The sequence below is a fragment of the Akebia trifoliata genome, chromosome 3 (assembly GCF_017979445.1).
Source record: "Akebia trifoliata isolate Shusen 1 chromosome 3, ASM1797944v1, whole genome shotgun sequence".
Taxonomy (NCBI): Eukaryota; Viridiplantae; Streptophyta; class Magnoliopsida; order Ranunculales; family Lardizabalaceae; genus Akebia; species Akebia trifoliata.
In genome coordinates, this window is record NC_141377.1 from 44,152,490 (window position 1) to 44,166,463 (window position 13,974).

The window sequence follows — 13,974 nt, forward strand, 5'->3', positions numbered from 1 at the left end:
ATTTTGGTTCAATACTACAATGAACATATGAAAAATACGGTTACAGCCATAAACTTTCATAGTTTAATATGTAGTAGGAAATGACAAACTGTATTCTTACTGCAACAATTTGTTGGTCCTCATCACGAGCAAGCTGGAAGGCAGCTCTTCTGCTGTCATCTGAAGAAATAATGGCGCTCAAACTGCTCTGCATCTCCTCTTCAAAAGCTCTCCTCTGGTAAGATTCTGAAGAGGAGTTTTCATCTATCCTAACACGGAGCTCCTCCAACTGCTTTGTGTGATCAGATTTTGAATTCTTCATGTATGTCACCTCATCAGCTACCTGAGAGTGACACTATACAATTAAATAGTGCACCTGAATGAAACATGACAAGTACATACACATGGATAGACGTACAAACACAACTATATGCATGCATGTGTGAAACAACTTATTAAAAGTACGTTTACATGAGGCCACTCAATTCAGCGGCAATTTAGATGAAGATCAGAAACAGATTTGGAGTCCCAGCTTGAACTTCCCTTTGGGGAAACACCTAACTAAAGGGGCAACCATTTAACATTTTCAGTAAAAATTTGACCTTTTCACCATAAATTGAATCAGTATCTGCCACCAATGTGCCCAAGAAATGCCAGAACACATTATCAAAATACAACCACACCTTTTCACCATATATTGAATCAGTATCAGGCTCCAATGTGCCCGAGAAATGCCAGAACAAGCACTCACTCACTCTCTCTCGCACACACACGCACACACTGCCTTTCTTTCTTTTATTATTTAATAGGTTTCAAATTGAAACATAATTAGAAAGAAATGAAAATTACGGATAAGTTAGTGACACACCGCAGCGAGAACTCTATCTTTTTGAATTATAGTGTGAATGGTGCCAGTTTCCTTCATATTGCTTCCTGCATCAGATGAATCATCTTTGCTCGCTATACTGGTAGCAAGCATGGACTTTCCACAGTTAACTGTTTCACGTATCAAGTGTGATATAACATGAAAACGAGCCCCATCATCCAGCATTCCATATTGCGATCTAACAGTGAGTAAAGAACTGCCCATAATTGCAGCAGAATGTCACATACTTGTTGGAGAAATAAAGTAAATAAGAGAACTTGTAATCTGCCGCTCTTATAAAATATGAGAGGCTAACTTACTTGATTCAGGTAAAATTACAAACTACTCCAAATAAAACTTTGAAACATTGAGGAAATCATACCAAATAAAAAGCTGCAGCCGGCTCTTGCTTTGCTCATCATCAGCAGCCAGAAGACAAGGGAGAAATGAAATGACCTGCTGAACACATCTTGAAGCTCGTTCTAGACAAGATTTGCAAAGATATAGGATTACAAGTCGAAAAACAATTCTCGGACACTTCTCCCCTCTTAACATCATAGCCTTATCTACATTTTTATTTGGTTTTCCAACCAATGCATTGCCAATACTGCCGGATACAACAACTGCAGCCATTTCAGCAGCAGGGATATTCAGTGATTCTACCAAGCCACGTGCTCTTTGTCCAAAAGATGGTACTAGTGATGATGAAGATTTGGGTAACATCTTGCTTGGACCCTTACCGTTCATTTCACCAATAATAATCCACAACTTGTCATATAAATTCCACCACTTCTCATCCATTATATCATCTTCATTTGAGATAGGCTGCTTGCAAACCCGCAGATTTCTAAGAACGACATAATTCAAGATCAGGGAAGGGTATCAAATATTACAAACAAAATGTAGAAACAGATGGTAAAAATTGGAGAAAAGATAAAAATTACACTATAGAACACGAAGAATCATTCATAACTAAGAAAAATTCACTTCAATACAGAGGAAATAGCAGAAAAAAGATCGTAAGAATCAACCTAATTGGACATATCCAATCCGTCAATTCTTGATTAGTCCTCTCCAGTGGTTTCTACTATACTATGCTCACAATTTGGACCTCAATATTACTTAAACAGACAAACAAAAGTAGCCAAACTAAAACATAAGGGAAGGAAGCTCATAGTGGTTAGGGAATCCTTGAGTAACTTTCCCTAGCAATCATACCATACGTTATCCATTAAAATTAAGATAACCGGTATTTTATTTGACATCCGATCTGATTCAATCCGAAAAGTACGATTCAGACATGGAAGTTGGGCATTGGGATCAGATTTGGATTGAGATTTAAAAAATCTGATAAAATTTCGAATCGGTTCGGGATTAACCTTAATCCAAACCGAGTTTTATCATACATATTTATAAAATATAAATATTCCACCGTCATTCCCTTCATGCAATGGTTGGGTTTTCAAGAAAATAGATAATAAATATTTTTTTTGGATAGGCAAACAAATTTTTTATTAGAGAGAAAAGTAAGAATGTACAAAAGGGAGGATGAGATATCCAACCCAATAACAGTAAATCGAAGAAGTCCAGAAAACCGAAACATTAAAAAAAAAGGTCAAGACAAGGTTACTCCTCCTCCAAATTACAAACACTATCCCATCTTACAAAGAAATCCTCAAAAAACACCCCTCTTAACACCTTAAAAGCCTTGCCCCAGTAGAACAAGAGAGCTAACATTGCAATCACTGTTCTCTTGACATCAGTCTCTTTCCCAACAAAGATCCAATCATTTCTTTCCTTCCAGATGACCCAACAAATAGCAAACAGTGTAAGGCTCCATAGAATCCACTTTGCCTTACTAAAGGAGAGACACCATTGAGGACAGATTTCAAATAAAAAGATTTGTTTCTCTAACCTCCATCTTTCTCTCTCTTCATTAAAAAAAATTAATTTTTTTTCTTCCCAAGACACCAAAATTCATTGTGCTCAAGGCACAACATCTCCATATCTAAACAAACCCAAGGTCTTTCATCCCCTAAACCTCTTTTTCAATCTTTAATCGATTCTCTTTCAATTTCTCGATTTATTCTGTAATCGATCATCTCTATCTGTCATTGATGGAATCCTCTACAGCTAACAATCACAATTTTGTTCGATATGGTGTATTTTTATTGTGCTTAATTTGGGAGTTTTCAGTCGAAGGAGGATGGGGTACGAACTTCTCTAGGATTATATTTATTTCTAGCTTGATCGGGAAGCATTCCAAGGATGATATGCATGATTTGTACATGTGGACTGTTCATCTTGGTGCTCTCTGCTGAAGAACATACAGGTACACTCATCCCTTTTCTCTTTGGAAACCATAAAAATAGGTTTGGGGAAAAAAATGAGTTATGGTTTCAATCGATTTTGTGTTTGGGGAAGAAAAAAAGTTAATGTTTCATTTGGTTTTGGGAAGAAAATCAGTTCCCTGATCGGATTGGATCGGAACGATTATGGATTTATTAAGAAATTATTCAGATCGGATGCGATTCATAATATCATTGATTCAATCGGATTGGATCTAGACCACGTCAAAAATTTCAGATCAGTGGCGGATTGGTACTGATCCGGTACTGAACCGATCCATTGCCAGCCCTACTCCCTTCCTTAACCCTCTAGTACTTCTAAAGAAACCAGTCGAACAACCATTAACAAGGACATGTAATGAAGCTAAAGGTACACACTTCCTAATCAACCCAATCCACCTTTCACCAAAACTCATAATTTCCATGAGATGCCACAAAAAATTCCAATTTGCATGATCATAAATTTTCTCAATGTCAATCTTGCAGACGAGGCCAGACTTCCTAGATCTTCTTCTCAAATCAATGAACTCATTGGCTATCAACATGCCATTAAGAATTTGGCGACTCACAAATTCCCATTAAGAAAATGTTGTTAATCTAGATGCTAAAATCTTGGATGCTATCTTGTAGGCTAAACAAACAAGGCTAATGGGTCTCATCTTTTGCCTTGTCTTTCTTTGGAATCAAAGAAATAAAGGCAGCTTTAGAAAGGTAGTCCAGGCACTGAGTATCATGAAAATCTTTAATAGCCAACAATAGATCTTCTTTGATAATATCCCAACCAAACTTGTAAAACGCAATGGGGAAACCGTCCGGCCCAGGTGCTTTATCATCATACATACATACTATTGCTTGAAGAGCTTCCTCTTCATATAATTCATCGTGATTCCATCCTTGGTAGTTTTGAACCCAACCTGCTGACATTAGTAGTTGCAGAAAAAGCTTCGAAAATTAGTTCTTTGATGTTGTTCTTCAACGGATCAATGCTCTGATATCAAGTTGTAGATCAAATCTGTGGAATAATAGAAGAAGGAGATAGAAATAGAGGAAGAAAGAGAGAAGAGATTATGGGGAAAGATATGAGATAGGGTTGATCAACCCCTCTCATTATTTATATCAAAACATTTCCATAATTACAAAATACTCCCCATACTACTAATTATAATGTTAGAAATCCTCTAACATAAACATATCGCATGAATTATTTATTTCTATTCTATGAAACCCTAGCTTTGGGAAACAATTTTCATAATCAAATCATACCTTGCAATCATATGGAGTAGCAATGGATTTGAATAGGATTCAAGCCGTCGGATAGTAAACATTCTTTCTTTACGAGTTAATAAATATAAAATATTAAACAAAATTATATATGAAACTCAGTAACCCATAACTCAACATGTAAAGGGTTACGTGCAAATGCACCCAAATAATGAGAGGACAATCGACCAGGCAATAATGATGCTCTATGGGGACATTATTCTAAATTTGAATCTATACAAAGAAAAAAAAGATTATTTTTAGAAAACAATTATCAAAATCATTATCATCACTTACATAGTTAAGAAAGGAAGAGGGGAAAAACAGTTACAATGATCCTGATCCTTGAAATTAAACAAGCTACCACAATTAATGTTCAAATAGCATTGATTGACATGCGTTTCTTCTCATTCATTTTAAGTGATGTCATCTAATCATTAAAAACATAACAATAACACATATGTAGGAGTCACTATTTTCACTTGAAAAAAGTGCCTCATGTTTTAATTAAATACAAAGATTTTAATCTTAAATCATATACAAACTGAAAGATTCATAAAGAAATCTTAGGATCGGTATCTAAAGAATTCATATAAAAGATTCAAATTGAGTACTCCTATGAAGCATAAGCTTGAAATATAAATGAAAACAATATCACCAATTTGCAAGTACCTTGAAAGTTGGTCATCAAGGTCCCCCGCAGAGGTCTCCACTAAAGCAGAGCTGTGATCTTTCTGACTTTCGAATTCCAGGCAATCAGTAGAAAAATCTGAATTACTACCGGGATACTGCAAGAAAGTTACAACTTTTCTGTGAGACTTATGTAATCTGGACAGTGAAACATGCCATCTAGCTCCTCTCAGAGTTTTTGCTAAACGACTTTTCAGAGAAAAGTAATCAATCACTATATTCATGCGTGCATATGCATACATGCTTATTCACTTAAGTAATTTAGTTATGAACGTTCCATTAGGTTTAACTAACAGTTACTAAGATTTCAAATCTTGGACATGATCTAAGTTTCAATAAGATGTCAGAGCAAGACATCTTGACCAAGACAGACCAATGACAGTTCCAATGGAATCAGTATATACATATGGCTGAAACATGAAAATTCTAAATTGAGATTTTGAACTCCTTAGCATGCTAAACGACAGTTAGGCATAACAAGGTGGTGATAGATTGAAGCCAAAAAAACAAATATCCCTACTTGAACCTTATCAGCTGATTATATAGGCAAAAACTTAATTGAACTGAAATGGAGGATTCTATAGAGATTAGGCTTCACATGGTGAAGTAAGCTCTCACTGAATTTAAGAATACAAGAAAACCCAAATAAAAAAATTTGAATACCGGAAGCTTATGTTCCACTTCGTAGATAAGCATCTCATCAATCAACTTTAAGAGGTATAACGTATTGTCTCGACATGGTTGAGAGACAAAAATGTTGTCCTCATAGCATAATTCTACGAGCCTTCCAATTAAATCCTCAAAGATATCATGTAGTAAGTTCCGATATACATGTTCCCCCTGCAGATATAGAAACAGATACAGTTGAAGCCAAACTGTCCCTTAGACTTTAATCACAACCAGAAGAGGAGACACAAATTGTACTACATCAAATATTGAAAAATCATGCATGACCAAAGATATCACCGTACTAGTTCAAAGTGCAGTTGTAGGAAGTTTACAGTCTCTTCCAATTGATGCCAGCCACCTTTAACAGATAGCATATAGTAGAAAAGAACACCAGAGAATAAGTTCCTCACAAGATTTTGCTCACTTATCTTACTGTCATCTTGAACTTGTGTGTCTGCTTTGTAGTTTCTAATCACATCAAGTCTCACAGATGTTGCTAACCAGGTATTCCATCCATGTTCCTATTTAAAACATATAAATAATTAGAAGATATTCAAGAAAGCATAGATAGTGGACCACTGGCAATAGGTATACCATTAGAGCTTCGATATTTGAATTATTTGAATCAAGAAGATCGAGTAAGTCTCTTAATATTTTCACTCTTGTAGACACGTCATCACAGCTTGACAAAAATCTGAATATGAGAACCAACATCTGAGGAAGGAAGAAATGGGTGCTATTTCCCTTACTCCTGTGCTTTTCAGGCTGATTCTGTTTCTGTAACACCTGTGGAAATTAAGCTCACACATTATTCTCAAAGAAAATTTCTATTAAACTATAGATTGAACAGGTAGCTTTGCATTGGCGATAGAACAGCTAAAACGTTTAAAGATCAACTGAAAATAAGTAAGAAGCATGATTCGTATGTTATACACCACCTGTTTTGGGCTAGCCCCACCAAGAAGAACATCAAACATGGTGGCATACAAAAGATCTGTCTGTGGAAACTTGAACAGCCGATCGGATATGGCAGAGAAAATGGGTTGCAATCTTATATTGATCTTCCTATGGCTTTCTGAAAGAGATCTGGATCGTCCGACTGCGAGATTGAAAAACCTAGGTCCCTTCTTCTCAGATGGAAGTCCAACCAAGAGTCTTCCCACAAATTGCAAACCAAGCAGTCTGACTGGTTCAAATTCCCTATTGTAACAAGTGGAAAAGAAATATAATATAATAGAATCTACAGTAAGAGGATCCATCTGCATCGATAGAATGCATAATTGCTACTGATGTATTCAAGTCATATCACACTCTATTCTAATAGATTTGTACAGGAAAGTCTGTAGTTCAATTTATCAAAGATCAATCTTCCAATATCCCGGATTTGTGGTGACACAAACTCTAGGCAAGTCCAACATGCAGAGTAACTAAAGAAGAAGATTGATGGCATGACTACTAACACACCACTCATACGGACACAAGTCCAAGAAATATGACAAATAAGATTAAATCCTCACCACAGAATAGTTTATTCAAATGACATGTACAAGCTTCACACATTGTTAGAAAACCATTCCATGACGCACCAAATCACCATCACCATTATCAAAGCCTTTTTCAAAAGATTTGGGGACTTGGAGGGTTCTTCTTTGAGGACTTGCTCTTTAGGTGGGATTTGGTTTGAAAAGGGAGATATTAATTTTTCTTAGTGTATCTGTTTCTTCTTTGAGGACATCTTGTCCTCCTAATTTCACTTATAAAAAAAATAATAATAAATAATAATTGGGCCTGAAACTCCCTGTTTGAGAAAACTAACCATTATGAGTGGGCCTACTTCTCCAATGACATCTATATAGGATATATCCCACTCTCTCATTTAGGCTTGTCATCTCATGTAATGCGCACCTTTTTCTTTATGTTCTTTCACTCTAATGATTCATGATCATGTTCCGTAGCATCACCTTTGATAAAAGTGTAGCTCATCATATTTGGTCGCATTTCTTATCGTTGTTTGCTATCGTGGGCTGCTTTCCCAGTTCAATTAAGTTGACTTTGGAGTCATGGCTTTCGTGGGGTGGAGCTTTCTCGTCTTCTAAACGGATTCTTTGGTACCTGGTTCCTTTCGCAATTTGTTGGGGGAATTTGGAAACATCTTAATCAAATCATTTTTGAGGGGAAAGAGACTACGATGGAAGATTTAGTTCTTGCTATTTTGGAGCTCTTGTTCTCTTGGAGTAAACTTTACAAGGAGTTTAAGGGAATTTTCTTTGAAGATTTTCTTGTGAGATGGGATAGGGTTTATTTATTGTCGTGAGAGTCCTTTGTCTGTTTTCTCTGTTGTTTGTTTTCTTTTTTTATTTTCTTCTCTTTGTTTTGGGTTGGTTCGCTCGACCTCCCTTGTTTTCCTTCTCTTAATAAAATTATCTTTACCGATCAAAAAAATAAAAATATAAAAGTGAACCTATTGGTAGTAAACACATAGATCTGATTGAGTTGAATCATCATCCTTGGATGGATGACAATGATAGTCTTGAAGACCCGAGGTTTTCCAAAGAGAACTTGGCAAATTAATCTACATAAAATCACTATGAAAGAAATTGCATCCATGGTAGACATGATAACATTCAAACGTATCACATTTTGCAGCTCACCACATGTGACCAACATGGGTTGGGATGTTTGTATACAATTTTTAGCACATGATTTTTTACACAGGTCTGTATGGTACAAATGGAGATGAATCTAGGGCTAATTTTTGGAGAGAATAGTCCCAAAAAGTAAGTAAATTCTGAAACATCCAACCCTATCAAAAGTATATTGCAAGTTAAAGCATTTGGGCAGACTCCAAAAACGCTCTCCACTGTTCTAGTTTTGCGTTAACTACCTTTCTACACCATAACTTTTTCATTGGCAGATAAATTACACAAAGGGACCCACTCTTGAATATGAACAGCTGCTTTATCTCAAGATTATGTTAGGAGAAGGTAAAGTTTTTGCACCAGCTGCCAACCTGATGCGACCGTCCTTTGTCTGTGCTTGGGAGTGACAATGTAGTGTAAAAGAAACGCTTCATGGGCAGAATGTTTAAAGACATGCACTATTTGTTTCAGAACATTTTCAATGTGTATCGTGTGAAACGTATGATATTCAATTCTATCTTCCATTATTTTTCTGAGTTTTTTTATGACCAAAAACTAGTTTTTCTAAATTTAAATGGACTATTTCTTGATGTTTCAATACATTTTGGTTGTTCCAGGATGAATCAATCTGTTTCTGTCTGTTTTGGATTTCCAAGTTAGCAGGAACCTTGAAACAAAAACCAACTTTAACCTGGCTCATTACCACTAGGCACGGTTCACTTGGTTGCATTTTTCAAAAAGGAACTCTGTTTGCACTGCTCTGAATTTTTCAACATGTTTACTTTTCTGGCCAAATGAATAAAAAAAGTAGAGATTTGGAATTGGATGACTGAAATCGTAATAGAGATGGCATACCTCTGGAGAAGATTAACAAAAATATGACAGCCACCCAGAAAATTGACTTGTTCCAGAAAAGAAGTGAGCAATTGCTTTTGAGAAACAGCCCGAGTAACCATATGTAATACATCCTCGATGCATGCCATATCCTGACTGCTTTCGAAAAAAGCTACAAGGGCTTTTATATCTGATGATGTTATACTCTGCCTGCAGATTCCCAATGTCTTTGAATCATGTTTTTGAAAGAAAAAAGTTATTACTGATAAGCCTCTCATTCATTGAAGAACTTATTCAAAAAGAGAAAAAAAAATTACAACATAGAAATGTATGTGGGAGATATGCCCATTGACCAAACATGAGTACAGAACCAAGATTCTGGTAAAATCACCAGTTATCTTTGTACTGCTTGTTTATTTTACCTTTTGCATAGAGAGAACTCTTCCCCAGGCACTATGTATTATACATTTAATACAAATCTGCAATAAATATATATAATGAAAGGCGCTTTACCTTAGACTCATTTCACCAAGACTTAATAGAAGAAGACGGACTTTACGAGTATCTTCTTGACTTGGTCTCTCTCCAATAACTTCTTTAGTTATAGGATGCAAAAGAGGCTTGCATCCATAAGCAAACCGAGATTTTGCTCTATCCCAGTAAAACTGGTGTATTATATCAATAACACGTGGCAGTTGACAAAGGCTTGAAAGCAATCTTGGATCACTATCAAATTGTTGGCTGAGGAACATGTACAGTTCACGTTGCACCTTGTAAACCGTATATACCCAGATAAAAGGATTAAGAAATATATTTGAAATAACATCTTTCACAAGCAGCTCCGACAGGCCTGGGCAACATCGAAAGAACATTAATACAAATCAAAAGATGAATTGGATAAACAGCTTCATGAAAACATGAGTCCAGAAAAAGAAATGACATTAAGAAATTCTGAAGATTATACATGTAAAATTAGAATAGAGAGAAATGTCACATTACCGCAGTTTGCCACAACATTAAACAAATTTCTCAAAGCGGAAAGGGCTTCCAAATTAATTTTATGTGGAGGAACCGACTGCAATAGAAAACCCAGGATTGAAAAACCAGACAGAAGATGCATCTGTTGCTGATTTGCAAGATTTTCATCCAAAACAGAAGCTATCAGTTCAATCACTTCAGCCACAAGACGATCCCATGTAACACATCTAAGCAATGTATCTCCAACTTGTCCACTTTCTGGATTTTTAGACCAATCAAACTGAGTCAAAAGTGGAAAAAACACTGAAACACCCCCAACACAGTAAATGATTTGTTGCAGCAAACGTCGAGAACATAGCTGTGTTCCGGCCATAACCACAGCTTTGAAAGTATTCTTATCAAACGCATGATCGGACATTGGTGAAATATTGAACAAAGTCTTGCCATCACTGGCCTGCAGAATGAAAATAACAGCTTTCATTTTTAATGCTCAGACAAAGAATCAAGTTAGCAACTAGCATCATCTGAGGAAAAGAACATTGCCTGTGCATTGAGTCCAAAAATGATTTTAGATGCAAGGCCATCTTTCCCATCAAGAATTCCACTTGGCATTACGCCATCAAAAGCATGTGCAACTTCATTATCAAGGAATGAATACATATAACTTGGACCTAGGGAGTAGATACCCTGGATTTGCTCAGAAGGAATGGCATCACTAAATAAATAAACTGGTCCAATCTGACCAAGAAAAGGAGACAAATCGATGGAGAACAAGGAATTATCTTCTTCATAGAAAGGTAGAGTTATTTTTGTTCCAATTGTACAGTATACCAGAGCATCATTAATTTTTGAATACCTGAATCATGAAAAAATAATCAGTAACTCATTCTACCAGTTTGAGCTGTGAAGAGTAGATAGTTATCAAACCAAATCTTAAATAGAGTGATGGTTATCAAAGGATAAATAACACCTGCATTTTTCAGATGACACAAGACTCCCATCTACAAAGCATCGCAAAAGGCTTCCACCAGAAAATGCTCTCCCAATGCTATGAGTTATGCAAAGAAAATGCCATTTCTTTGGCACAAGATTGAGAGGCAATGAAACACACTGTCGCTTCTGATTGATAGACTGCCAAAAGAAGAAACAAATAATCATGTAAAAACAGCGATGCATTCATTTATGAAGCAAAGAACAGATTGGATAAATCACTAGGAAGACTATCTATAGGACAAGAAGCTTTTACCCCATACACCAATCTGTCCTTTCCAAGCACAGCAAAGCATCCTCTTTCATTTTCAGTCAGAAAACTAAAAAGACCCATGGTTCCGGACCTCGGAAAGTGTTCTACCCTTACCCAACATGAAAAGGAAAAGCCTTTGTTGTGAGGCCACTGTAATGGTGTTTTTATTACAATCCCCTGTAAGAATGATAAGAAAAACATGTCAGTTATACCTCGCTATTTAGTAATGACAATATACTTGTGGGCTTAGACCCATAGCTTAGTCGGTTTGACACATTGCAAAGCAACTTGGAGGTAGGGTTCAAGCCCAGCTTACCCATAAAAAAATGACAAGATAAATTGTTTAATGATTGCTAATAAATATGTGGAGAGAGGAGAGGGGGGGGGGGAGGCAAAAACCAAGGACCTTATTTTCTAATAAATAAATAAATTTCTTACTGAAAAGATGCAATTAAATCGTGATTATAGCAATGAAGGAAAAAAGTCACAATTTAATCGTGACTTTTTTAAGAAGTCAGAGACTTTAGTGACTATGATATTTGTCTTTGTTGTGAAGAAAGATTCTGATAAATAAATAAATAAAGATTTAAAATCTTGTTTCGGTACAATGTTTGGGACAAGAGAAAAGACAAGATGGTTTCAACCAAAACATTTCTAAAACATTCAATGTCACGTTCCGGTCTTGGCTGAAACCGGAATATTCCATTGAAACATTCTGAAACAACACGAAACTTTGAATCGCTATAGCTAATCAACCCTCCCTTGTTTTCTATACGCTTAAATGTCCATAAACCAAAATTCCCAAACAAAATCACTTACATAACCATTTTTTAACCCACTAAATTTAAAAAGGCAAGTCTTCCTTCACAGAAAAAATGGAAAAGTATTTCCCTAGAAAACTGAACCAGAAAAGATCTAGGTGATGAAATGATAAAATTATCCTTTTGTCAGAACTCCAAAAACCAACAAAAGGACATTACTAGGCCGAAAATTAACATCATGCATCACAAACTAACAAGAACAACAAATAAAGGAAGTTGGGCTACTGAAATAGGTTTTCAACCCACCACTATTATTTTTCCTAATGAAAGTTTTTCACTATTATCTGCTTCCTCTTTACAATGTCTGGGGACATCCTCCTATTTTCTTACAAAATTACAAGGTTTTTGATGCTCAATTTTTCTGTTGACATAATGCAACATGGATCTGTGCCATAAAAATATAAGATGACATACCCATCCAGAAGGGAAAGAAAATGAGGTGATTATTCTAATGCTCTGTTAAGGATAAAAAGAAACATCATATGTATGATTTGAAAAGAAAAGATAGGTCAGGCAAAGGCATACAGAGTCATTCCCATTGAGATCGAAAAAGGCAGTCGGTCCCTTTTCATTGAACATAGATAGAACGCTGGTCAACAGCAAGGAGCAGTGCTGCTGGCTAGATCCAACTTTTCCATTGCGGAGAAGAGCAAAAATTTTGCGTATGTCCTTTCCAGATATGCTATGCCCACCAATGACCTTAATTAGTTGAGCAATCTTTGAAATCACATTATCATCATCTTCTTGGGAAAACCAATCAAGAAGAAAAGTAAGCATTCCTGCTCTCACGCATGATGCTCGATTGGATATGGAATCTCTGAGCAGATGCTGGAATACATTGAGCCCAAAATGATGTAATGAGTCACTGCTCTGCCCAACCATAAAATAAACCATGTTATGATTCAGAATGACATCAAGTCACAACAGAAAAATAATATTATAATTTATAGAGGACCATAGAATGGTTGTTCAAAATCATTTCAAATCTCACAAAAGAACATAGTTCGGAGAGCGGTATTCCAAACCTTTTGTAGAACACTGAGAAAAAGTATGATCACGTCCTCATTCTGTATTGAACAGAAAAGAGCAGAATTAGTATCAGAAAGGATCAAAATATCATTGTTGCAATGTTTTGGTCAGGAGAAGAACCGAAATGGTCTTGACCAAAACATTCTGAGACAATCCAAAACATTCAATGTTTAAGGGTCAATATTTCATTCCAGTTTCAGCCAAAACTGGAATATTCCACCGAAACATTACGAAATCAAATGATACTTTGAACCATGAGTATCAGTGGCATAAGCTCCTCCAGCCAATCATGAACTACACTAACCAGTCATAGTAAGAGTTTCCATTAGGGAGTTACCTTTATTACAGGGTTCAATTTGACATCAAACTTCCCATCAACAAGCATATCAAGTAGAGCATTTAGAAGTCCTTCACTTGGTTGCGACTGGCAAAAATCAAACAGCAAATGCCGCAGTCTTTGGTAGCCCTTACCAACGAGAGTTCTAAATGCAGCCTGTCAAAAGACGGAAAAAAAATGAAGTAGAACACACAATATCATACGCAGCACAAGAAAATGGAAAAATACAAATAAAGACCCTTCGCCTTTAAAAAGGCTTATAGGAAACCAAATAATATAGGA

At 36.1% G+C, this 13,974-nt stretch overlaps 1 protein-coding gene across 5 annotated transcripts in view; it reads right to left on the reverse strand.

The window, feature by feature from the left end:
* LOC147407219 (binding protein) overlaps positions 1–13,974 on the reverse strand; it is a 72,201-nt gene that overhangs the window by 9,923 nt on the left and 48,304 nt on the right. For 4 of the 5 annotated variants that reach the window (XM_086435672.1, XM_086435670.1, XM_086435675.1 and 1 more), the window contains 17 exons: positions 13,693–13,848; positions 13,352–13,393; positions 12,852–13,196; positions 11,509–11,682; positions 11,233–11,393; positions 10,806–11,118; positions 10,284–10,716; positions 9,798–10,134; positions 9,306–9,494; positions 6,750–7,011; positions 6,406–6,597; positions 6,114–6,332; positions 5,806–5,982; positions 5,125–5,240; positions 1,227–1,691; positions 848–1,061; positions 101–322 (listed from right to left, as the gene is read on the reverse strand). In XM_086435672.1, coding sequence (XP_086291798.1) covers positions 101–322; positions 848–1,061; positions 1,227–1,691; positions 5,125–5,240; positions 5,806–5,982; positions 6,114–6,332; positions 6,406–6,597; positions 6,750–7,011; positions 9,306–9,494; positions 9,798–10,134; positions 10,284–10,716; positions 10,806–11,118; positions 11,233–11,393; positions 11,509–11,682; positions 12,852–13,196; positions 13,352–13,393; positions 13,693–13,848 — 4,017 coding nt within the window. The remainder of the gene's footprint in view (positions 1–100; positions 323–847; positions 1,062–1,226; positions 1,692–5,124; positions 5,241–5,805; positions 5,983–6,113; positions 6,333–6,405; positions 6,598–6,749; positions 7,012–9,305; positions 9,495–9,797; positions 10,135–10,283; positions 10,717–10,805; positions 11,119–11,232; positions 11,394–11,508; positions 11,683–12,851; positions 13,197–13,351; positions 13,394–13,692; positions 13,849–13,974) is intronic. The other variant, XM_086435673.1, reaches the window with a different exon arrangement.